Source organism: Liolophura sinensis, chromosome 11, assembly GCF_032854445.1.
Source record: "Liolophura sinensis isolate JHLJ2023 chromosome 11, CUHK_Ljap_v2, whole genome shotgun sequence".
Taxonomy (NCBI): Eukaryota; Metazoa; Mollusca; class Polyplacophora; order Chitonida; family Chitonidae; genus Liolophura; species Liolophura sinensis.
The window spans coordinates 17,191,779-17,216,279 of NC_088305.1; the positions used below are offsets into that span (position 1 = coordinate 17,191,779).

Consider the following 24,501-nt stretch of genomic DNA (forward strand, 5'->3'; position numbering starts at 1 on the left):
GCGGCTTACTTGCCTTCGGTAAGTCGTCTCAGTGAAGCAGCACTAAATAAAAGAGCAGTGGAAATCAGTCCTGCAACAAGGAGGCACATTACACGTACATGTACCATAAGGACTCCTTCGTCGTCATATGACTGAAAAATTGTTGAGTACGACGTTAAACCCCAAGCACTCACTCACTCACTAAACGATGGTTGTACGTCAATTGTCTTGAGGAGTGTGCACCCTGGAAGCCTTCATGGCAATAATAAATCTATTTTCCAGTCAGTAGAGATGTATGGTGGCGGTGCAGAAAGCAGGTCTTTAAGTTCGTGTCTTTCTTTGCGCAAAACTCATTCAATAATTAAGACAATTGGCCTGGACCATCATTGAGTACAGAGGTAACACTGTTATACCATCCAGACACGGGCAGGTACATGTGTAATTGCATAATGTTTCTAATGGAGTGTGGCTATAATAAATTCATTCTGAAGCCAGTAAGGACATATGGCTGCTGTGTGGTAGGCGCGGAAATAGGTCAGTGTCTTTGTTAGTTGCGAAAGACTTGTGAGATAACAAACACAATCGCTCTGGACCTTGGTTAAGTGCGAAATCAACACTCTTAGTGTCGAAACTCCAACCATGCTCGGCCTTTTTATTTATTTATTTATTTTTTAATTAAAGCAGCTGTAGTCTTTCGGGGCTAGAGTAATACCAAAGAATCTTGAGCCCACACAGCCTGAGATATACACGATCTACGTTTAGTTCGAGACTGCTCTGACCTCAGGTTTGGCAAAACTTTTGTTCAGCCCACGTTAGCCCCTAATCACAAACCCAAACTTTGGTTTGAACCTATCCCTGACCGAACGAAATTTTGCCCAAACTAACTTCAGCGAAATTTTTTACAAAATTTTCTTAGCGTTGGATTATTGAGTCGCCAAATGTCGCCACATATGCATCGATCTGATCTCCACAAATTACAAAGACATTTTCCTGACATCTTGTTGGGATACAGGGCAATAAAGCTGAAGGGGTCATACTGACACAAAAAAGTATCAACAGTGTACAGCTCTACCTGGCTGTGAAACGAGAAATTACTGCCACCAGCGACGAACTTGACAGATTAACAACTGCCGCTGTGACTACACCACGTGACCTGAACCTTGGCATGGCCTTCATAAGTAAAATGTCCGGTTGCATTTCATCAGCTGCGTTCCAAAAAAAATAATAATAATAATAATGTATACCCATTAAATGACAAGTCTTTTTCAGTGTTGCAGTTAACAAGTTGAGGCCTGCCGTGTGAGGAACAAAATATACGATCCCTGAGGTATACAGAGAAATAGAAATACATGGAGATACATTGTAGGTATACATGCACATGTAGCTAATCCAAGTAGATCTAAACCGCTCTCTATAAGCCTACAATAGCTAAGGTGTACATATATATGCAGATCAAAACCTGCATGAGTTTATAGCTTGCATTTAACACATTGTATTCACTTTAATTTTGATAGAAAAGAAGCGCACCTTTGGTTTTGCACATGTCAAAATATATGTAGTCACCATTTTGGCTGAACTTAAATGCCTAACTCTAAAAAGTTTTTGAAATGCACTCTCTGTATATCATCTGTGTTGACACTGACATAGTTGAGGTGTACTTGACAGAAAATAAATAAGACATACGTGTACTATGGGTGAGGTGTACGCTTCATTTATACCCAACCCTGAGGAATGCATGAAGCATATACCCGTACACATCTCATAATAATGGTACTGAAAAAGCCAAGTTTCCATTGCTATTCTGGCATTTATTTGTTGCAGCAAGTAGTTGGTTATCCTTTTATAATCCTACCTGGCACCTTCGCTCGTGCAGTTATGATTTTGAAGTCACAACTGTAGTGACTTCAAAATCATATCGGAGCGAAGGCGCCATAAAGTAGGACTAGTTTATATGCCAGTTAAGCAACCATAGAAACCAGTCGAAGGCGTGACTTGCAAAAATATTTATAGCCTCACGAGGGAATTAAGTCGGTCCACCATGGCAAAAATTTTGCTGATTTGACATAAAAGTACAAAATTCTTCTAACAAAGAGCAAAAATGGATGGTTAATCTGTACAACATCCTCGGAATTCACCTGACGTTGACTTGTGTTGCATCAGCGGATTGTTTGGAGTCAAATCTTAATGCAAGAATTTTTTCTATCTTTCTGTGTGATAATTTTCGTCGACACATCGAACTGTCTACTACATCAGTTCTCTTAATCAATATATAACTTGAAAATAACTTGAATTAACCTGTCCATTACATAAAGTAATTTCGTGGCCAACATGTTATGTTTTTATCGTACATTCATGGCTCGTTTACTGGACATCTAATTCCACATGTATTTATCAAAGTCTTATCAGAGCCTAATAATTATAAACCGGTTTTGCCGCGCATTGGCGACTAGAGCCAAAGTAGGATGGACACTGTTCTCATCGTTGTCAGTTTGCGTACACAATCACCATGACAAAGGCTGAAATGAACAATAGACTAAGCCCTATAACAGCTTTGTATTACTCTAGGCGGGAAATTAAGGTTATTTGTTGTTGAGACCGATGGGATTGACGACTGCACATATTGTGAAACCGGACTTTGTTACCAAACAATAACCGGCTGGAGATGGTCATTGTCCGCAAATCCTTGCCCACATCGGGACAGTCCATAGTCACAGTGTCAACAAAAAGGCACCACAACCACGTTAGGCTTCCCCCACCTGGCAACCCTCACCCCCCACCCCCAACCCCCAGGCAGAGTTGCTGACAGAAGAACCGCACCACTCATCAGCCATCTATGTTTTACATAGTTTTACCGAATAGTACGCACATTGATGATGTTTCATTCGGTACATATATGTAGTGGTAATAAACCTAAGACTAACCCGACAAGAGTTTCTTTCAATATAGGTTTACAGTTGTGCCTCTGAAAAAAGGCAAAACATAGACACGTACTACAAGGTAATACACCCGGGCTTATATGACAGATAGAAAGAAACTTAATTTACGTGGTTTGCTTAACTTAGAGCCTCTGTCAAAATAACCTGGATAAGGAAAAAGACAGTAATCCTTCGATCCCATTATAGCCAGCTTCCTCATGATGCATACTAAGTCTGTAGGTACGTCTGTATACATGATCTGTAGGAATAGGCCTACTAAAATGTCAGCAACATGATTATACAGTGTTACGATCCGAACAAAAGTTCACATGTGCGTTCTGTCCTCGACTGATGCGGATATATTCACTTCTATCAAATAGCGATTTTACTCCCAGGTATACAACATACGGATGTTAAAAATTATATAGTCATCAGTCTATCACACATGCATGTACGAGGTGTTACCGTGGCCACAATGGCTCCAGTTGAGAAGTTTGTATTAATTAGAGTATTTATTCACTTATTTATTTATTGTGAAATATTCAATTACCAGTGTACAATTACTCCCCCTTTAGCTATATACGACAGCACATAGTAATAGTTACGTGTCATCCTGTGTGGTGGCGCTGCTAGTCGATGACCCGGATGCTCTAAGATATATATCCACGTTCTGGAGCCTCAAATCACAACGAACGACCTGTTCGCAACTGCGTAATTGGCCCTGGAACCAGGATTCAGGGTATCGTCACACCTGCGTATAATCTGCAGACATCTGCCGATCAGAGAAGCGAGCAGGGTGTGCGTCATTACATGTGTCTCCCCTTGTAACTGTATTACGACCGCCAGCAAAACTGACCATGTAACACACTGTATTCGTATTCTGCCTAACGTCTTGAACTGGAGCGGTGTAACCTGAAACGGCTGTGTTCTTGCTTGAGATGAAATTCAACGACAGACTGCCTCTGTTCGCACTCGTCAGCGGAAAACGGTTGAGCCAGAAAGCTCTGTTTGCTCATAATACACCTTTACTTTGGAGTGGCCGTGATCTGCACATACATGTCTGGGGGCGTTCTGTAGACCATGCTATCTTCCACGTGTAACCCTCAGCAGGCGGTAGCAGCAGCGCAGCGCCCACGCAGTGTAGAATACCTGTGCAATGGCTAGGGTTGGGCGTTGAGTTGAATCGCTCGAAACATCAGGCGCTAAACAACTGTGTTTATTGGGTAACCAGTATGACTACTACAGGTGTGCTGGCCACGGCCGGACTTCGTTAGTTGGCCTTGTGCGGTTCAGTTGATGTGCTGCCCTCAACAAGCTGGCATTAGTCTGCCCCCATTATGAAGCTCGAAGCTGTAATGAAGGAAGAACTCGGTCAGACAGATTGATCACGTGGGCTGAAATGCTTAGTCAGTCCACTGGCGGTTAAAAAAGGCTCAGTTTCCGTGATGTACAATTAACTCTTATAAACCTTGCAGGTGCAGGCGTGGATATTCTCTCGAACACTACACTGGATATCTGCGCACTGACCCGTGAATGAGTACTGAAGACATATATCAGGACGAACTGCATGTAAAAGGAATACTGGCTGTGACTGACGAGATGCACGGTCATGCTCAAGGAGATTTTTTTTTTTTACTTTACATTTTTTTTGAACATCACATTTTGCATACAGCATTCAGACCTTGCATTACACACTTTTTTGTCTCCATTGGGCTGTGTGCATGTAAGCAGTCAGATTAATTTCTAACCTAAAGTCTGTCGACAACACGATTCTTGAAGTTTTTAAACACAACCTACGCTCAGGTCTTTATCTGTATAGGCCTAAGGTCCAAAATTGATAGTTCACTTCAGACTTCTACGGCCGCATAACGTTAGTGTAACAATATTAGTGGTACACGTACGATGGAAGAAAATAGTTGAAGATAGCACCGACACCGTGCTAGGCAAACCGTAAAGGAGCAATCTTTTCAGTTCGTTTGGTACGGCGTCATTCTGTTGAATTGAGTTGTTAAGAGTTGTTAATTTTCATATTTGTCAAATCTACTGTCATAGGCTTTTGCCTTGACAAGCAATGTGATATAGGACTAACATCCTTGTGTGGTATTATCGTATAATTTAAGAAAATTCGCGTACAGTTCTTGATGCCTTGTCCAATATGGGGTGTAAACACCAAAACGGAAGAAAGGCAGGATGGAAAATACCACGACTTCAACGCAAATGCAGTCCGGTTGTGTCTTCCAGATAGGTGATACTGCATGGAGAGCTTGTCTATTTTAATAATCACTTGATTCTGCCTCAGTGTTTGCTGTTGGTGTAGAGGATCTACATACATGCCTAAGCGATCGAAACGTAGCTGTCCACTATTATCCCATTAGCATGTAATAACGTCCCCAGCCAGCATTCAGCTGTGGGGCCCGTTTGGGCCCTAAACAGGCTACTGCTTGGGGCCCTAACTGGTCAGCCCGTTTGGGCCCCAGGCAGATTTGTCCTCGGGCTCCACTTGGGCCCTACTTGGGCAATAAGGGCACCGTTTGGGCCCCAGCCGGGCTAAAGTTTGGATGTTTGGGCCGACTGGAATTATTCTAAACAGAAACTCACTTCGAACATCCAAAGAGAGTGGCACTTGGGTAAGAACGTTCATTTACCAGGTATGGCTAGTACACCCAAGCGGAGAAATAATTAACAAAGTGGATCTGGCGCCATTTTAGAGGGTCCCACATGCCAGTTACAAGGGAGGAAAGCCACCAACCTTGATTAAGATTGAGAACAGATAATTTACAAAACTTTTCCTTCATGCTGACCGGAATGGAACATGCAATTTCTGCCATTGCTTATGTATTCTGTGTACACTGACAAACACATTTCATATTTTTGTAGAACTACTCCAAAATTTATTTCATACAAACTCAGAGATAGCATAATCCACCAGAAAGTTGTCAACAGAACAATCTTTTCTCAGAATGAATAAAACACTTCAAATTTGTGGATTTGTTTCCATTTTTAATGTTATCACCACCATATCGGAAACCTCAACCGCCTCGTGTTTCGACCTTGCTCTCGCCACGATATGGCTGAAATACTGCCGATGTGGCGTTAAACCATAATCATTCATTCATTCATTCAAATTTGTGGACAGTCACAGTCAAACAGAAACAAAAGCTTTCTCACCATTGTAAATGAAGGAGAAATAATGTACAGTTAGTTGGGTATTTCCGAATCACGTTCTGCTCTTGAGGAGCGAGAGTAGCTTCTCTTTGTTACATGACAAACAATTATGTCATTTTCTTCACAAAATATTCATTTAAATTAAAGACCTGTAGACATATTTGATACCTATACTACAAATCCTGTGAGTTACAGAAGGTTCCCCTGCACACCTTAGGAGGAGTTGATTACACAAAATATGGACTACAATGAGGACTACGTCATATTTCTTATAAAAGTTGGCTAAGTACAGAATGGGGGAATCGGGACAACAAATGATTTTTTATACTAAATGAAAGACGTGCACATATTTGTTACCTATACTACAAATCGTGTGAGTTACAGAAGGTTACTTTTCCTACTGGGAGTTGATTACACAAAATATGCACGGCATAAAGACTACATGTCATACTTGTTAAGTTCACACCCAGAAAATTGGCACAAAAAATGATTTTTTACATTAAATTGATGACCTATTCACATATTTAACCGTGAGTTTCAAAAGCTTCCCTTGCTTACCTTAGGAAGAGTATCAACCAATACCGTCCCAGTCCACAGGAGAAGCAGTGTAGTTGGTGATGGCCCAGTACCATCCCCTTACTGCCCCTCCCATGAACTGGAACCTCTGGTACAGATGTGAAGAGCACAGACCAAGTGAGCGGGTGATGGCCCTTTCCCATCCCCTTTTTGGCCTGTGCAATGCACAAATGCACCTGAGGGTAATGGTGGCTCATACAGGAAAAATAATAAACTTACATTGAATTACATATAGTGGGACATGGCCTAGTGCCACTTACAGACAAAAACTACATTTAAAACCTACATAAAACACTAACTATCTAAACTAGCTGTTCTGGCCCTCTCTGCCATGGCTCTTTTGGCACGATTACCATCTCGGTCCCTCCCATTGCTCAGCCATTTGGAGACCGCTTTTTCAAACTCCTTTTTGTTTATGGCTGATGTCCGGGTATTGTTCTTCAAAGCACCTGAATTGAAATCAGTAAGGGAAAGACATAAAGAGAACAGAAATAAACATCTGAAGATGTTCTAACATCAATTAAACAAAAACTTTTGGTTTATCTTCCACTTTATACTGTTGCTAGAACAGGTTTGTGCCTGGTCATAGATTATAATGAAATGTTTAACAATAGCTCGCGGGAATTTTCCTTTACCTCAGTTGGTAGAGTTTTGCACTGCAATAGTCCCGAGTTCAAACCCTGGTTTGACAACTGAACAATTCATTTAAGTCAGTCATCCATCAAATGCAGAGGTAAAATTATGTTCCACAAACAAAATAGAATACTTCGATAGACCAGTTCGAAAACCCTGGAGGTCCCAAACGCCCTCTTCCCATGACGCCCTATCAGATTGAATTGGAGGGAGAGTGGATTTGTGAGAACATATCCCATCATTCTCCTTGTGGCTTCATCCACTGTCCGTCCTCCCAAGTCGCTCACAAAGGACACCTACATGGAAAACAAAATGGAATGAATCTTACACCTTCTTTTGATAAATGGTGACTTAAAAAATGTTATTTAAAACTTGTATAATTATTTTATTCCTCCTGTACACCACCACCTGGCTACAGAACTTACCTACATTCATCGAGTGGGATGCCTGTTGATGTAAGAAATGCACCTCAACTTGAACAAAATGAATACCACACATAAAGGGCAATTTCCTGGTCAATCCTTAGAAATTTATTCCAACTTTATGCAGAACTGTTCATAAATAGTGGCAGATAGACTTTTCATTATCTTTGTGCACTTCGAATGATTTTAAATTTTAAAAGAATGCAGTACACTTTCATGAATTTCATGGGTTGCAAAACATACAAAAGCTTAAATAAACAATGGATAAGTATACACTTACCACACGATTCAATACAGAGGACTCCATCAACAAGGCATCCAGAGCATCAAAGTCTTCCATTGTTTTTAATGGGAAGGTGACACCCTCTGGTAATTCCCTATCTTGGACCTGACCATGGTCCTTCCGCAGGATTGATTCCATCACACTCTGAAGGATACGCTGATTTTCTAATACCTTCTCTAGGAGGCCCACAGATTTGAGAACCACCTTCTTCAGATGATGAATCTCTTGCGAAAGTCCTACAACAGAAGCAGTGGTTTCGCTCTTAACATCTCATTTTAGGCCTGCTGCAAGAGTACTGCACCTCAATAACATAAACATTTATGCAACATCCCAAATCAGTTATCTCATGCTTAGCTTTGTTATTCAAGCCAAAACAGGATAAAAATACGATTCTAAGAGAGTAAGGACGAGTATCTCGAAGTATTATGCACTCACATTCACATCAATATTATTGTTTATAACATTCATTGGTGAATTTAGAATGAAAATTACCACTGATTGATACCGCTGATGGAAGTGTGGCGGGGCGTCTTTCTGGCGTTGCAGCGAGGGGTGGGGGAGGGGTGATAGGTGTATCAGCCATAGAAGGTGCAGGTGGTGGCAGAATTAAGGCCTGGTCAATACTCTCTGAGTCGGAATCTGAAAGATCAGAAACGACTGCAGCTTGGGGCTCCGAGTCAGAATCCAGATACCACTGGTTAGGTTTAGGTCTGTAAAGAACAAAAGTACACACACATACTTTGCAGACTCCCACTGTACATTAAATAGTGAATGCTACTGCAAGTGAGAGGAATACATTAATTTTATGTGTTGTCCAAGTATGTTTTTATATTTTGAGGAGATTTCTGCATCAGAAAGCTACACTTCACATAAATGCAGGATGTTTAAAAAATGTCAGACTACAAGTAAAATAAAAGTACAAATGAATTACTTGAACTTACCTCCTCTTAGATGTGCTGGGCCCTTCTTCTGTTTCAGTTTGCAAGTCTGATGTGAATTCAGACCTGCGCAATTTGAACTCTGCTTTGGTAAGGTCAGCTGAAAATATATACATACAGCCAATAAGTTGATTGATTGCATGTATACATGACTGAATAACTGATAAAACGCACTGAAATTAATCTTAGCACGCTAACATTATACAAAACAACTCAATGGAGGTTTTCAAAATACCCTTATCATCTGTGCAAAACAATGTGCAACCAACACAAAAGTCTGGAAGAAGTCGTATCCTATTTTCTATACCCTTACCCATAAAATTCCAAGCTAATGATTTTGAGATGTCAATCATTCACTAACAGGTCCTTGAATAAAATTTACATATTTAATGAACTGTCTGGATGTAAGCCTTTTAATTTCATCTACAAATATAAGTGAAACGATCACCATACATTAGTACTATTACAAAGCAACACAATGTAGCTTTGATTACCAGCTTTTCCAAGGACTCTGATGTTAAATTTCTTCCAGGATTGAGTTGGCACAGCACCAGTTTGAAGCATCTTTTTGACTTTGGCACTGTTTGATGCTGAAGGCCAGTAGCACTCATCCTCCTCATCTGAAGTGAACCAGGCAGTTGAAATCACTGCCACTGTGCGAGACCCCACAAACATAACAACTGCGTAGGGCAACATTTTGCTGGAAGACAAGCATAAAACATTTGAATTAAGATGGTATGCAGCATTGGGAATACAATATATTTCTCCTGCAGAGGTAACAGCACAAGCTTTCTGGTCACATTTTCTGGACTCGCTACATGTAATTGGCCAGAGAATTTTGACACCGACTTGACTCCAATTAACAACGAGTCTCCTGGATAGTCAAACGCTGTCTCACAGTTTTTAAACTCTTCGTATATGATTAAAGTTCCTCTAGAACTAGAGCAGAGAATGTTTCTGACAACCACCACTTTCTCGTTCACTTCAAAACAGTTGTCACCTCCTTTGCAGGAAATTAAGAATCGTGGGTCAAGATACTGTTTGTACTGGAGACAAGAACCACAATCGAGAGGTACAGGTCCAGAAAAATGTGCTTTTTTGTGGAGCGGTACATTCATTTCACTTGTCTTTGTGTGTATGGAGTCCAGTTTCTGCATTTCTGCAACTCTTCTCACAATCTGTGACAATGGGCTCTGGCCTTTACGCACCATTCTTTTTAATTTTCCCAAGTAGTTCTCAAATGGGAAACATGAGATAGCATCCAAGGACCCATACTTTCTGGCATCATCTGCCAAATGAATCAAGTTGTGCACATTATACACCACCATATCCCTCCCATGTAACGTGGCAAAGTTCTGCACAAATACTTTCATCAGCGCTTCAACATAATCAGCATATTTGGCAGAGATTTTTTGACTGCTGAGCAAAAGTCGCATTGAATATGATAATACCATGAAGTTTCGATACAGATTGTTGGGTAGCTTATTTCGCAGTACGACTGGCCCTGTATACAACAAAAACTGCCGGAATTCTGTGGCTTTCCAAAGCTTATACTCTTGCAAGGCCCTTGGTTTCCTGCAAAACTCCCTTGGCAAACATTTTCTAACTGCCACTAGCTCATCTGATATCACTTTTAAGAGACCAGCTGATATCCTAGATTTCAGAGGACCTGAGGTCCAAAAAAAAATAAGCCTCCTTACAACTCCAAGGCACACAAGATGCATATAGTCTAGCACAAAATCCGTAATACATCCGATTCCAAGCCCTATTAGTGGTGACTGTTCAACCTGATGTTCCCCTTCCATCATTTCGGCAAACCGGACATTTGTCCTTGGTGCTGCGGATATTTCAGGAAACGTCATCCTGTGTGCAACAGACACACCCTTTTGAACACAACGCTCACATCCAAAGTAACCAGTGTGACCCTTAACGCACTTTAAAAAGGCTCTTGCCGGTGCATCACACATAAAGGCATCTGGCAGTGCAACCTTGTAATGTTTATTGTTGAACTGCACACCACATCCACATACATCTTTTAAATCATGTATAAACTGTTCCAAATAATCATGAACAGAGGTTGGCTTTGAAGTACCACCGTACACCCCTATCATAAATACCCCTGCTTCAGGCGATTCCTTTACTATTGCAAGGATTGGCCACAAAGTCTGAAGAGAGCTCTTAAATAATGGTAAGCCATCTATATTTATCCGAAGAGTGAGGGTATCAACACCATGCAGCGAGTCTTGTGACAACTTAGAGAGCTGTGAACACAACGACTGGGCAACACCAAAGTGATAATATGAACCACCTGCAAGGCCGCGCATGTCAGCACATACAGGTGTGGATAACAGTGTTCTAGGATCCTTGGGCAAACTCTGTTCTAAATCTCTGAGAATATCAAGGAGGGCAGATAGTGCTGCATGGGAGATATTGTAATTTATTGCCCACTCTGACAGCCTTTCCTTAGTGTTTGAACACCACTGACCACCATTCTCTTCCTCGTCATCATCAGAGTCAGTTGGTAAATAATCCATTTCATCATCTGGGTCTGATAGAAGTTGAGAGCTGTATTCGTGATTACATGTATCAGTTTGTGTTTTATCTGCCTGTATTTGGTTTGCCTCTGAGAACAGTGGTGGCAACATTGCTGTCTCTCCTTGGATCATGTGATCTCTGTTCTTGGCTATTAGAGGCACTTGTACCCATGCCAAGCTGTGCAGTTTCCTCTTCAAAACTTCTTAAATGTTCCTTCACCTTTGCCCTGATTTTTCTACGTTTTGTCCTATCGCTACGTTCTTCATAATTATCCATTGTTACCTGAAAGGAATATTTCAATGTAAACTTTACTACATGGCTACAGGTTATATCCATTATAATCTAACTGTAAAGTAACAGAAGAAATGAAATAAGATTGACCTACCTTTCAGTCTTATATAACACATCTTCAGTAATACAGGGGGGTTGAGAATTCACTTTTTCATATTTTAAAGAAAAATCACCGAAAGAGTTATCTGTCCTTTCATGACAATTACAGGCAAAGTAAACTAAAGTTGATATTTTCAGACTTTGTATCTCATTGGCTTTACAATGATGCTTAGCATAAAGGCATGCGATTATTTTTAAATTGGTCTGGGATTACAACTTTCATGTCTGGTGCCCAGTGTCTCATTCCATTTATTCAAGTACCGCCTCTTGTTGTCCAACACATGGGCTGGCTCACGGACCTCTAGCTGGGTTAATCCTTTGTGCCCAACACGATAGGGCTGAATGCTAACACATCGACCGATCGGAATAAATGAAAGGCTGCGCATAGCTGTCGGACAGGCAAGAGGCATGATGGACACGGGATGCAATGTTGCCAACAACTGCTAGCGTAGGGTTTACTACGTACTTTACGTGCCCCCTGCATCTCAACATGGTGGTGTTGTTAATTAACACCAGCTGACCAAACTCTTATCCATGTTGATCACGTACGTTAATCCTATAATTCACATACCAAACAACTCAGTGTGTACATAAAGTGTTAACCCTCTATTTACCGCTACAGGTATACTGAGCCTGAAAATTGTTTCCTTGTATATAGGATTTCTTACTGAGGAGTAAAAATGATTTTTGGTGCCACCTTTGACCTTGTAACAGGAATGTTGCTCATGAGCAACATTGGTCATTGAAGGTTAGCGACGGTTTGAATATATGTCATGCTTGGGGACAGCAGTTGTTGCCAAATATTTTGATCTTAGAGCGACGCAGATTTAAAACATCGAAAAGAACGAGCCATATCGTGTTCTGATTGTATCAGTTTTATTTGAAATGCTTGAAATCAGTCATTTCTTATGGAAGTGTTGAAATAATTCCAATCCAGCTTGTAGGTAAGCATGTTTGTGTTCTGTGTCCAATTGGTACCAAATACATAACAAGAACAATGGAACTTAAACCAGCAATGACGATCTGACGACAAAATAACACCGTAGTATGATTTATGGCAATTTGCTGAAAACGGCACAGTTTACTTATGGTGGTAAGCGAAAAAACAGTTGCGATCAGGGCAAATACACAGATGAACTTTGCATTTGGAGCACTGCCACCAGGAAAATCCAGCAGGACAGAATCTACAACGGTTGCGCTTTCCTGGTTGTACTGGTCAGTGATCAACAAGGTCGTACCTCACATCGGCAACGGGTGCTGGCGTTACCTTCTGTTTCTTTGCTGGAGGTGATGTCAAGAATGTAGCCGATGGTCGCCCACGATTCGGCTTGCCTTTCTTAATAAATGCATCAGCTGCTGTTGCTTGAAATTTCTTCAGTGCAAGTTTGACGTTAGTGCCAGTGAGCTTGATTTCACTCCGATACAAAAACCAAGCATTTACCATACAGATTGTGAGCGTGTGATAGAAGATGTAGAGCTACCAACGCTTGCTTTTGAGCTGTCTTTTGTACAGCGTACACATCATATCGAGTAGATCTACACCTCCCATATTAGAATTGTACACTTTCACTACGGCTGGTCTCTCCACCTCAATATGCTTCTTCTGGGCCTTGTCATATCGCTTCACTGTATCAATAGGTTCAGTTTGTATGTGCTCAACAGAGTGACTGATTTATTATCATACCACCTAACAACTACCAGATTCCTGTCCTTCTCATAAACGCTATCCATTGAACCTCTACCAGTAAGTGCTAATTGTTTCTCAGTCTTGAGGGGTGCTTTATGACAACGATAAGTCTGAATTCTTCCAAGGAACTGTCCATAGTTGCGTTTTGTAATCTGGACAGCCATTTCAAAGTTTGTGAAGTAGTTGTCACTGAAAATTTTGTATTGGTGATTACGAGGCAATGATTCACAAAGCTGCAAAACGACATTCCCACCAAGACCACAATTAGGCGCATACTGTTCGTCCATCCCCGTGCCTTTCCCTTGATAGACTGCAAAGTCGTGACAGAACCCAGAGGAACTACAACGAGCCCACAACTTAAACCCCCACTTTTTCGGCTTTTTTTGCATGTACTGCTTTAGTACAGAACGTCCTTTTGAATGCTACCATAATTTCGTCAATACACTGGTGTTCTTCATTAGAGCTAACAGTTCCGAAATTATCACGGAGTGATGTCAGCCACAGTCGGAGTTTCCACACGCGGTCCTGTTTCCTCTGGTCTTCTGTAACGGCCTCATTGTCCACAAAATGAAGATAGGCCGCTATCTTATAAAATCTGTTCCTGCTCATCTTATCTGCAATCGGCTCATAGCGAACCTCTTCACACCAATAATCCCCAACAGCAGGCATTTTCACCAACCCCATGAGATAATATATTCCCAAGAATACTTCCAGTTCAGATGCAGGTTGATGCCATCCTTTTTCATCGCATACTTGTTTGTTTCTAGAACGGTGGCGTCTAAAATAGCGTCGGTTACGAATATTTTGTAAAATTCATAGGGTGTCAGTTCTGGATTAGGCTCGGGCAGTACTGAGACAGGTATAAAGTCTACATTCTGCGGTGCCACAAACTCTCTACGAGTCTCGAAATTGTAGCTTTCTGGCGTTTTCGTCTTATGCACTGTTTGGGGATTGACGTATGATGCCAGTGGTTCACCATCTGACGAGCTGGAATCGTCATCCACATTACTAGTGCTGGGCCGATTGAGCAAGGTGTGGATATCATGGACACCGACATCATCACAATCACTGTCAACGTCACCATCTTCATCGGGACACCAATCGTCATCATCACCGTCGGACAACTCCTCAAACTCACTGTCTGAATCCAGAACAGCAGCAAGGACATCATGAACATTTGTTAGTTTTTTCCCAGCCATCTACAAATCAATGGAAACATAAGTTGCAGCGATATGCATTCCAAATTTACTGACACTTTAAGGCAATAGAATATTGTTGTAAGACGAAAACATATTTTTATTGTTTTAAAAATATTAGTTTGTTTGTCTTACAGTAGCACGTAAACCACGTAGTAAACACACAGCATAGAGATGGAGTCTATACTTACCAATGTTGCTCGAGAGCTACATAAATTTGTGGGGCTTCTTCAGGCTATGTTGCAACAACTCTTGTTAACAACTTATTGCCCCAGTTATTCTCTTTCTCAAACAGATTAATTGCAACAATAACTTTTTTGTATACATACCTTTACCCCTGGGTCGCGGACAAACTTTCCCAATCAAAACACGCGGCCTCGTGACGCCCGCAATCGGTACACGTTGCCTTCCGGCGGGAAGTATGAATAGTTGACAGTGCTGCTCTCTGTGTTGCTATTTAGAAACTACAGTTTGTAGCTGTTACACAACATTGGGAAGTAATGGTAAGTTTTAGTCGACAGTTTTGTTGGCGGGCTATTAGAGTTTATGTAGCTCCTGAGCTACGTGTGTAAATAGAGGGTTAATTAACACCAGCTGACCAAACTCTTATCCATGTTGATCACGTACGTTAATCCTATAATTAACATACCAAACAACTCAGTGTGTACATAAAGTGTTAACACAGATGAAGATCCAGACTTACCGATAATGAAGATTAACTGTGCTAGATTCTTTTGTCAGTCTGCTCTGTCTGTTTGTTCCTTGTGCGATCTCAACGTTGAAAAGAGCGCGAACTTCTTGCCGCTCTCGCGAGAATTAGTGAGCTCGTTCCTTGTTCCTGTTAGCTCGTACTTTGTCCGATCGCCAATTGTGCGCAGCTGTGTACATGGCTTGGCCTTTCGCCACTGTGCTGCTGCATGTGCTTGTTACGCATTCTAATAGGCAGTCCTACGTACAGCCCAATCCATTTAGGGTGATTGGGGCCAAAGCAGAACTGTTTAAAATATATATGTATATATATTCAAATAAATCGATTTAAGACGAAAATATTTTTTTTTATCACTTAGTAGCCATATATTATTTCATTTGGTGTTTTTATAGCGTCGATCAAATATTTCTAATTTATATTGATTCAAGTAAAGTAATTTTTTTAAATATTTGCTGTCTCCAGAAATTAATACTTTATGCAAGTTAACGTTGAAAAGCCCATCAACTCCCCTCTCAGGCCCCAGTTGGTTAGCCCAGCCGTAAAAGCCCATAGCAATGTCTCGCGGGCCCCAATCGGTTAGCCCATTCACATCCCAACAACGGGCTGCCCAAAACAGCCCCAGGTGGGCCCCAGTGGGTTAGCCCATTCCAAGCCCAAGCCCAACTAGCCCGCGTAAACCCCACCTGGGCCCCGCATGGACATGTTGGCTGGGAACCTGTGTCTTTATTGAATTGTATGATCCACGGATCGTAGTTTTCCTCAGTATCTAGCATTTCCCAGTCATTTTCAGGCCTTTGGAACTGCCGATTTCCTCCCCCACCGCCTCTTGCTCGCCCTCTACCACGCCCCCTGCCTCGCCCTCTGCCACGCCTAAAATCCACTTCCTGGTTTACAGTATGATTTGCCGGTGCATGGAAATCACCTTCACTGTCCGTTTCAAAGTCACTTTCAGCGCCATTACCGCTGATCGGGAGATCGGTAGAATCTAATTCATCGTCCAAATCAGACAAATTCGGCTCACTTCCCGAATCATACACAGAGTTATTTCTGGGTTACAGCCGCCTATGCGTATTTTTGGCGCGAAATTTAAACAGGTGTTTTTGCGAGCTCAGTAGCTAAAGGGTTAAGAGGTTGTTTTTGGCAGTGTCATATATCTCACATTTGTCGCATCTGTCAGACTTAGGCTTATGGAAATCAAGAGCTGGAATCATTGAATTGAAAGTATGACGATAGAAAGAGAGCTTTACAGCAGCCGTTTTGTCTACATTACACTTTTCCACATAGAGGTCGTACATTTTTGTTACATTCAAGTTCGATTCCAAGTAGCGTTTTTCTGTTTTTGCACGACAATAGTGCGACTCAACAGCCGGAAAAGACAGGATATGATTTTTTACTCCCTGAACAACCTCTTCATGTGTGACTTTCTTGGCATGCTTGCCTCTTCCGTCTGCTTTTGGTGTACCAGTTTTGTCTTTTTTTCTCATGGACATTGTATATGACCTTTTAACTAATACATAATGTGCCCAGATAGTATGGCTTGCAAACACGCATTTTCTTCTCGGAAAGGAAGAAGAAATATCTAATTGATTTCTTCCTCCGGGAGGGGCCCTTTCCAGTGAGCCTGTCTGTCTTACCATAACTTGTAGGTGTAGCAATGAAATCATATTTACGGTTTTGATTCAACTGGTAATAAGCATCATGAATCTGAACCCTGTCTTCCTGGCTAATGTTTTCCATGCATTTAAACCTGCAAACGTATGACAGTTTTTCAAATTCTTTATTTCTCTCCCTGTTACCATCTTTTTCCTAACAGAAAGGTAGGGTTTCCCTTCCTGGCATAGCCTCTTCCGTACATTAGCTTTCCATTGACTTGGATCTCGTGCTCGTTTACGAGACCGTCCCTTTTTAAGATGTTCACCCAGGGACGCAGATTCATCAGTGGAGGAGTCATCGTCCACGTAGGAGTCTGCAACATCTGGATCTTTCTGAGAGTCGTCAGCAATCGTAGAGGTCTCCATCGGATCTGGACGAGCAATATCTTCATCTGTGGTATTGTTACTGGAACATCCTTCCCCAAGAGATTCTGTTGTTGCAGAGGAAGGGTCTCCATCAAAGGTTATAACAGCGTCAACCGTCACGTATTCAGCAGAATCACTAACAAAAAAAAAAACATTTTTTACGGAAATCGATTGCTTCAGCTTGAAAATAATTATATACATATTTCAATATATATTTACATTTTTAACACAGTTCATGTTTATTTTTAATTTAATTTTTTATAATTTTTGCATCATAAAATTGGTATTTTTTATTTACATGACTTTCATGCATTATATACACATCAACTAAGCTGGAAGCTCTGTTTGGAGACACCCTGAAAATGGACTTGTCTTTTTGTTCAGTTTAGAGTTACAAGGTTCTATTTGACTCTATGTGGTTGATCTGGTGATGGTATGATGTCCACACTACATTGAAACTTACATTAAGTAATATATCACGAGAGATTAAGTTACTTTACATGTGCAATTCCACCCCAAAAACACTTCCTTACCTGTCCTGCATACTACTTGTGTGTGTCACCATGTTCTTCGTCACTGGGACGACCAAGTTGGGCTAAAAGACGAGCCAAATCCATGCGTTCAGCCATTCTGCTAGATGGAGGTTCACCTACTGTGAATGTAACCTGGAATCTGGTTGGTTGTCGATTCAGGAATATAAGACACCCACTCTTACTGGACAAAGGCGACAGATAGAACCATGTTATTCTGACCAGTGTGTCCAATCGTGAATTAGAACTCTGTAATTGTGTTGTAGACAGCATTACTATTAGGTTTCAGGTCATCAAGTTCTTTCAGTAGATAGAACTTTGTTACACAAACAATACCCACCATCAAACTCATTTTTCACAAAAATGTCAGTTAGAACCCTGTTATTCTCAGGTCGCGAGTTGTTAATTTTCATATTTGTCAAATCTACCGTCATAGGCTTTTGCCTTGACAAGCAATGTGATATAGGACTAACATCCTTGTGCGGTATTATCGTATAATTTAAGAAAATTCGCGTACAGTTCTCGATGCCTTGTCCAATATGGGGTGTAAACACCAAAATGGAAGAAAGGCAGGATGGAAAATACCACGACTTCAACGCAAATGCAGTCCGGTTGTGTCTTCCAGATAGGTGATACTGCATGGAGAGCTTGTCTATTTTAATAATCACTTGATTCTGCCTCAGTGTTTGCTGTTGGTGTAGAAGATCTACATACATGCCTAAGCGATCGAATCGTAGCTGTCCACTTTTATCCCATTAGCATGTAGTAACGTCATTATGTAAGCCCGTCCGTCCATGTAATAATCGAAGTGTCCAAATAACCCTTTAGAGCCCGGTGTGTGCTATGAGTAACTGAAAATTATTTCTCTTGGCCTGGTAAGAGGTTGAACATCAAAGAACACAAACACATTGAAACATTTCAAAATTTGAATTTTTTTGACCATATTTGGTAATGTTACAAATATGTAACATTGGGGTTTAGACGTAAATGTGACAATGTTACAAATATGTAACAAAGGGCCTGTTTTTACCTGTAACTGTCACGATACAAACAAACTGATGTCGGACAATCCTATTTTACATGGAAGTCTTTGAAACAGTTTCTCTTGTCAGCAAAGTCGGACGTTGCATTTCTCACACAGTATGTCACTGTTTGTGTTACACATCTTACACCGTCCACGTTTGGCAAGTTTAGCTGGCCAGTGTGCGATCATGTCATAGCGCACGTCAGCTATGGGGGCATTTCTGATGAGGCTTGGAGTTTTGGGCTGAGCGCTTGGTTCCACTATGTCAGAAGGTCTCCCTCGCTTCTTGGCGCCTGCCTCTATCAGACCAGTGGCAATGTCTGACTGAAATTCGCTCTGGGCTTTCACAGATTTGGGAGAAATTCCTAACAGCTTACAGTCACGCCGATAAGTCATCCAGGCATTGACGACCCCAATCATGACTGACTCCCAGAAAATGTAGAAATACCACCTTCTGGATTTAATGTTGAATTTGTACCTTGCAATACAGGAGTCAATGAGATCAACTCCACCCTTTGACTTGTTGTATTCTTTGACGATGACTGGTCTCTTTACATCAACATGTTTCTTTTCCTTCTTTTCCCATCTTTTGCACGTGTCATTTCGTTCCACAGCAAGAAAGTCTGAAATGAGAGTAACAGCCCTTGTGTCAAACCACCGCACAATAACGACTTTGAAATCTACTGTTCCTCTGCCATCTTTTTTCAGCTCTTTCTCTTGTTTCAAAGAACACCCTCTGAGTCGGTCATTACGAAGAGTCCCAACGTAATGTATACCAACACGCTTCAGACATGTAACAAGCTGTATTGAAGAGAAAAAGTTGTCCGCAACAACCTTGTAGTTCTGATTCTTTGGTAATGACTCGCACAGTTTCATCATTACTCCACCACCAACACCTAAATCATGTTTCACCCCCCCCAGGCTGGTATACCTCAAAATCGAGAACTATACCAGATACTGAAGCCCGAATCCAGATTTTGAAGCCCCACGGATGGGGTTTTCCCTTGATGTACTGCTTGATGGGACTTCTCTTCCCAGTAAAAGCCACCATCATTTCATCAATTGAGTTATACTCCTCAGGAGCAACTTCTAAACACTGATCTCTCAAAAGGGTCAACCATGGCTGTATTTTCCAGAGCTTATTACGATTTTTCTCCTCTTCTGTTATTACCGTATTGTCAACGAAATGTAGTAGCGTTAGCAATGATAAAAATCTGTTCCGACTCATCACATCAGCCACTGGACCAAAACGCGTGCCATTTCGCCAATAGTGGCGCATCCCGGACATTTTAGTCAACCCCATCCGCAACACCATACCAATTAGCTGTTCAAGTTCTTTCACAGATGTGTTGGTACTAACGCCATTTTTCTGAACACTATATATATTTGTGTTCTCACAAAGAAGCAGCATCATGTCATTTGTTATGAACTGTTTGAAATATTGCAGGGGTGACGCAATATCAGTGGGTGGCTCCAGGTAATCTCCATGAAACTCCACATTTGGGGGATTGAAAGGCTGACTTTTCCAATTGGGTTCATCATTTGGCACGAAATTTGCCAGTGGTATATTGTCGCTTTCACTGGCATCGCTATTGTCTGACTCAGAATCAGATAGCGAAGATTCAACAACATAGTCAGTGTCCTGGTCATTATCTGGATAGTCATCTTCATCACTGGATTCTGTATCCGACCCAAAGTCACTGTCATTACTGTTAATGACAGATAACACGTCATTCAGCGTGAATTTCTTTGGATGCTGCTTTGCCATTATATCTACAAATATAGAAAGAATCCAACTATATTTAACTCTTACAGCCTTAATTATCTCTGTGTTTACAAACTAATATAATTGTCCCAGATGTAATGGAGTTGCCGTGGTCTTGGAATAAAATTTGTTGTTTTTTTCAATCATGAAACTGGTTATCTCTGTGATAATATATACTCTATATACGATTGTCCAATAGGGTAGGGTGGGGCAAAACGCCTACCTTAAGCAAATTTTGTGTCACTTCATAAACTATTGGTCGTCTTGAGCCGCAATTACGTCTGAGGATAGCAGCGCATGTGAGCTAAAGTACCAACCACTTTCATGACTGATGTCAAAAGTTTTCTGTTGTTGAAAGAGATAAAAAAAAAATTCTCACACTGGACGTTTTGCCTCAGCGGGTGGGGCAAAACGCCCTAGTGGGCGTTTTGCCTCCTCTGAATAAAATGTGACAAAAAGACATGAATTTAAGCATACAACCTTTAATTGCGTGTATCCTCTTGTAATACATACAGAAGGAGATACATATAGAAGAAGATATTAAAAATCTGAGGCATCCGACTCGCAGTTGGGGCACACGAATCTGGAGTCACCAGGTGTGCACTCCTCATGAGCCCATTTTAGGCAGGAGATGCACTGAATCCAGACTTCCTTTGATCTAGAATTAGCAAATGGTTCGGCGCAAATAATGCATGGCCACTCCTCATCTTCGTCGCTGCTTTGGTCTCTCACGGACTTCCTTTTCGGGGCAGCTTTCCCTTTGCCTTTGCCGGAGTTCCCTTTGTAACCTCGTCCGCTCTCCTTAGCCGTTTTCAGAGCCTCTTTCTCCAAGAGCTGATCCTTATAAGGAGAAGCGGTCAGTAGCGTTACCTCCTCTGATTTTCGCTTGCGGCTGCGTGGGACAGCCAGCTTGGGGAGCGGAGACAAGCTTCTAATAAGCTCTTGCACTGGAAAGCCTGTAAAACAGTAAACACAGCAGTTAAAATTAACCTTTACATCAGTAGCGGGCGTTAAAATAGCAAACGGAAAAACAATGACTGGTGCATAACTGTCCAGGGCCATCCTTGGTCAGATTTGGGGGATTAAAGCAGCAGCAGTTTTCCCATCATTATCACTGCTTCAGTTTAATGTACTTACTTGCATTTTGGCTTGAGCTATCAGTGGATGGACCTGCAACAGCATCAGGTATGTCATCTGGAGAAACTGGGGGGTCTGCGATGGTTAGGGGATGGTCAACTGCAGCCCGAACTACTTCAACAATAGGTGGAGGCGCGTTTTCTTCAGGGAGTGGGGCATCAGATGCCGCACAAGGTGCCGCTACACTATTTGTTGCTTGATCGTCGGAGGAGTCATCAGTTGACGGTACCGCTGACACGGATGGGACATCACTAGCGGGCTGATCCTGATCAGTAACCATCGATGGTGCAAAATCATCGTCAGAAAAGATGTTCTCGTCATATGGCCAATTGCCGCATGTGAGGAAGCCATGCACGGCTTTTTCTGAGGAGGCCGACCGGAGGAAAGCTTTTCCAAAAATCCCAGCAATGTCAAAGAAGGATATGCGTTTACCTGGATTTGCCACCATCCAGGAGTCCGCTGCAGCATTGTATGCAGTCTTTAAAGATTTAAAGTAGGTGCGATCCAGAGGTTGCATCTTGTGTATATTGTGTGGGGGGAGGGTTAGCAAGTTGATTTCATGTTGTCTTGCAAAGGTCACAGCTGCTAAGGTCTTATGGCTGTGGTGTCCGTCCAGAATGATGATATGCTGGATATCGCGTGTGGCATTTGTGAAAGACGCAAAGTGTTCTAGCCACTTAACGAAGAGGTCCGAATCGGTCCATCCACTTGGGCTCACGTATCCAACTGCCTGTGGTGGTGCACCATTCATCAATGCGTCCACCATCCTCTTTCTTGGAAAAATCATCATCGGGGGCACATATACCCCTGTGGCATTCATGGCACATATGACTGTCACCGTTTTCCCTCTTTCGCCACTGGTCATCTTACCAACTTGTCTGATGCCCTTGGTGGCCAAAACTTTCCCTGGTTTATGGACGTTTGTGATTCCGGTTTCGTCCATATTCCAAACACGAGCAGGGGTGAAGTCTTGTGTTTCCAGCAATTGGCGGTACACTCCAAAGAATTGCTGGACTTTAGGCTTATTGAACCCAACAGCACGTGAAATGTTTGTTCCCTGAGGCGCTCTTATGCTTAAATCTTGATGGCGCGACAGGAAACCATACAGCCAATTTTTCCCGGCCATCCTTTTTTCGTGGCTGAAGGGATGGTTGAGTTTACGTTTTTCGGCCACGTTATAAGCCAGCCGTCTGACGTCTGTGGTGGCCAGACCATACAATACCTTTTCCATGTACTGCACATGGTGATGGAGCTCTCTCTCGACGTCAGTGGAAAGAACGATTCGATGCCTGCCTAGCTGTGAGACTCCGGGATTGGCGACTTTACCATCCCTGTGGCGACGCAGGGTCCTAGCCGGAATGTTAAACTCCCTGGCCGCCATTAGAAGGGGTGTGCCAGTGCTAACTGACCGCAGGGTCAGCCCTAGCGATTCATTTCCATACTGTCCCCGGGTGGTTGTTCGTTTGTAATTCCTGACCATGATCACGCTGTCTGCAAAAAAGAGAGGACGGGGTGTTTTATGTGTGGATACATTTGGTGATGTGTGGATACATTTTCCATGGTACATGTGTGTAGGCCTGCATAAAGTCAGCAAAAATTCAGCCGAAGTTGCACTTGTAGGCTGTACATATTTACCTTAACTTTATTAAGTTTTTCGGAAAAGCTGTACAAGAATTCCATATGAATTTGTTTATATATGGTATGCGCTCATTCGTAGCAAGAATTTAATTACAGAAGAAAAGAAAATGGACCTACTTACGATTATACCAATCCAGAGGCACTGGGTGTTTAGTGTCTAATACTTTGTGATATCTCTGTATCTTATGCCCTGTACTTTGTGATGGTCAACCGACCTACATTCCCGCTGGAGCTGGTTCTGTGAGCTTCCACTGCGCAGTTGAGCTTCCACTGCGCAGTTGCTATGGTCACCACCGCCAAAGCCATAAATCTGTCAGGACAAAGTGAAAGTGATACCCTATGCCTAGAGATAAGCTTAGTGGAATGGATGCGTTTGAGATTGGCATTACTCTACCCGTAAGCCAAGTTCTTTTAGTATTGAACTCAATATAAGATGTTGGGGCAAGACGCCCGGCACGGTGGGGCAAAACGCCTGGATGGGCGTTTTACCCCCCACTAATGGTGGGCGTTTTGCCCCAAGCGTGTGCTTTGTATGATTTTGTCTCCAGAGATTTGCTAACGATTTTTAGCTCAACACTAATGTTCTATTTCAATGCTTAATAGTCTTACTCACATACAAAGGGTTGTGGCTTTGACTTTTATTTATGAGAATGTACTACAAAAACTTGAAATGCACCTTTTTACAAAAAATACTGCTAAAAATGAAACTTACCACATAGAAAGGCGACCGTTTCTCCGTCAAAGATGACACAACTGTCGTTTGACAAGATAGAGGGCAGCACTTGTTTCGCATAATGATCATGGCGGGAACAGTCGTCATATTTTCTATTTTGGGAGTAGGCGTTTTGCCCCACCCTACCCTACACCTTAGCCCAATGTTACAAATATGTAACACATATTTTTACGGTCCCTGTGCTCTGAGCACATCAGTTGAAAATACCAGTCCTGCTATTATCTGTTA

General features: G+C 41.9%; 2 protein-coding genes across 3 annotated transcripts; both read right to left on the reverse strand.

Annotated features, from left to right (window-relative positions):
- Positions 1-6,777: 6,777 nt before the first annotated feature.
- LOC135478054 (uncharacterized) lies at positions 6,778-16,293 on the reverse strand. Of its 2 annotated transcripts, XM_064758320.1 has the most exons (7): positions 15,423-16,293; positions 9,406-9,611; positions 8,915-9,011; positions 8,466-8,683; positions 7,971-8,209; positions 7,694-7,715; positions 7,398-7,564 (listed from the first exon to the last, which is right to left on the reverse strand). In XM_064758320.1, the coding sequence occupies exons 2-7, from the start codon at positions 9,605-9,607 to the stop codon at positions 7,524-7,526; spliced, it is 819 nt and encodes a 272-aa protein (XP_064614390.1). In that variant the 5' UTR covers positions 9,608-9,611; positions 15,423-16,293; the 3' UTR covers positions 7,398-7,523. The 2 variants fall into 2 exon arrangements, with proteins under 2 accessions (XP_064614389.1, XP_064614390.1); XM_064758319.1 differs by lacking the exon at positions 7,694-7,715 and having other exon boundaries at positions 6,778-7,564.
- A 5,513-nt stretch (positions 16,294-21,806) lies between these two features.
- Positions 21,807-23,563, reverse strand: LOC135478053 (uncharacterized). Its single transcript, XM_064758317.1, has one exon. It carries the CDS (start codon positions 23,467-23,469, stop codon positions 21,877-21,879), a length of 1,593 nt encoding a protein of 530 aa, XP_064614387.1. The 5' UTR covers positions 23,470-23,563; the 3' UTR covers positions 21,807-21,876.
- Positions 23,564-24,501: the final 938 nt, after the last annotated feature.

What these genes read in the sequence shown, in the direction of transcription:
- LOC135478054 (XM_064758319.1), bottom strand. Translation starts at nt 9,607, where the DNA reads ATGTTGCCCTACGCAGTTGTTATGTTTGTGGGGTCTCGCACAGTGGCA. An exon ending in CAGAGTCCTTGGAAAAGCTG is followed by an intron (nt 9,012 to 9,405) that starts GTAATCAAAGCT and finishes ATATATTTTCAG; the next exon opens with CTGACCTTACCAAAGCAGAG. An exon ending in ATCAGCGGTATCAATCAGTG is followed by an intron (nt 8,210 to 8,465) that starts GTAATTTTCATT and finishes CTTCTGTTGTAG; the next exon opens with GACTTTCGCAAGAGATTCAT.
- LOC135478053 (XM_064758317.1), bottom strand. Translation starts at nt 23,469, where the DNA reads ATGTACCATGGAAAATGTATCCACACATCACCAAATGTATCCACACAT.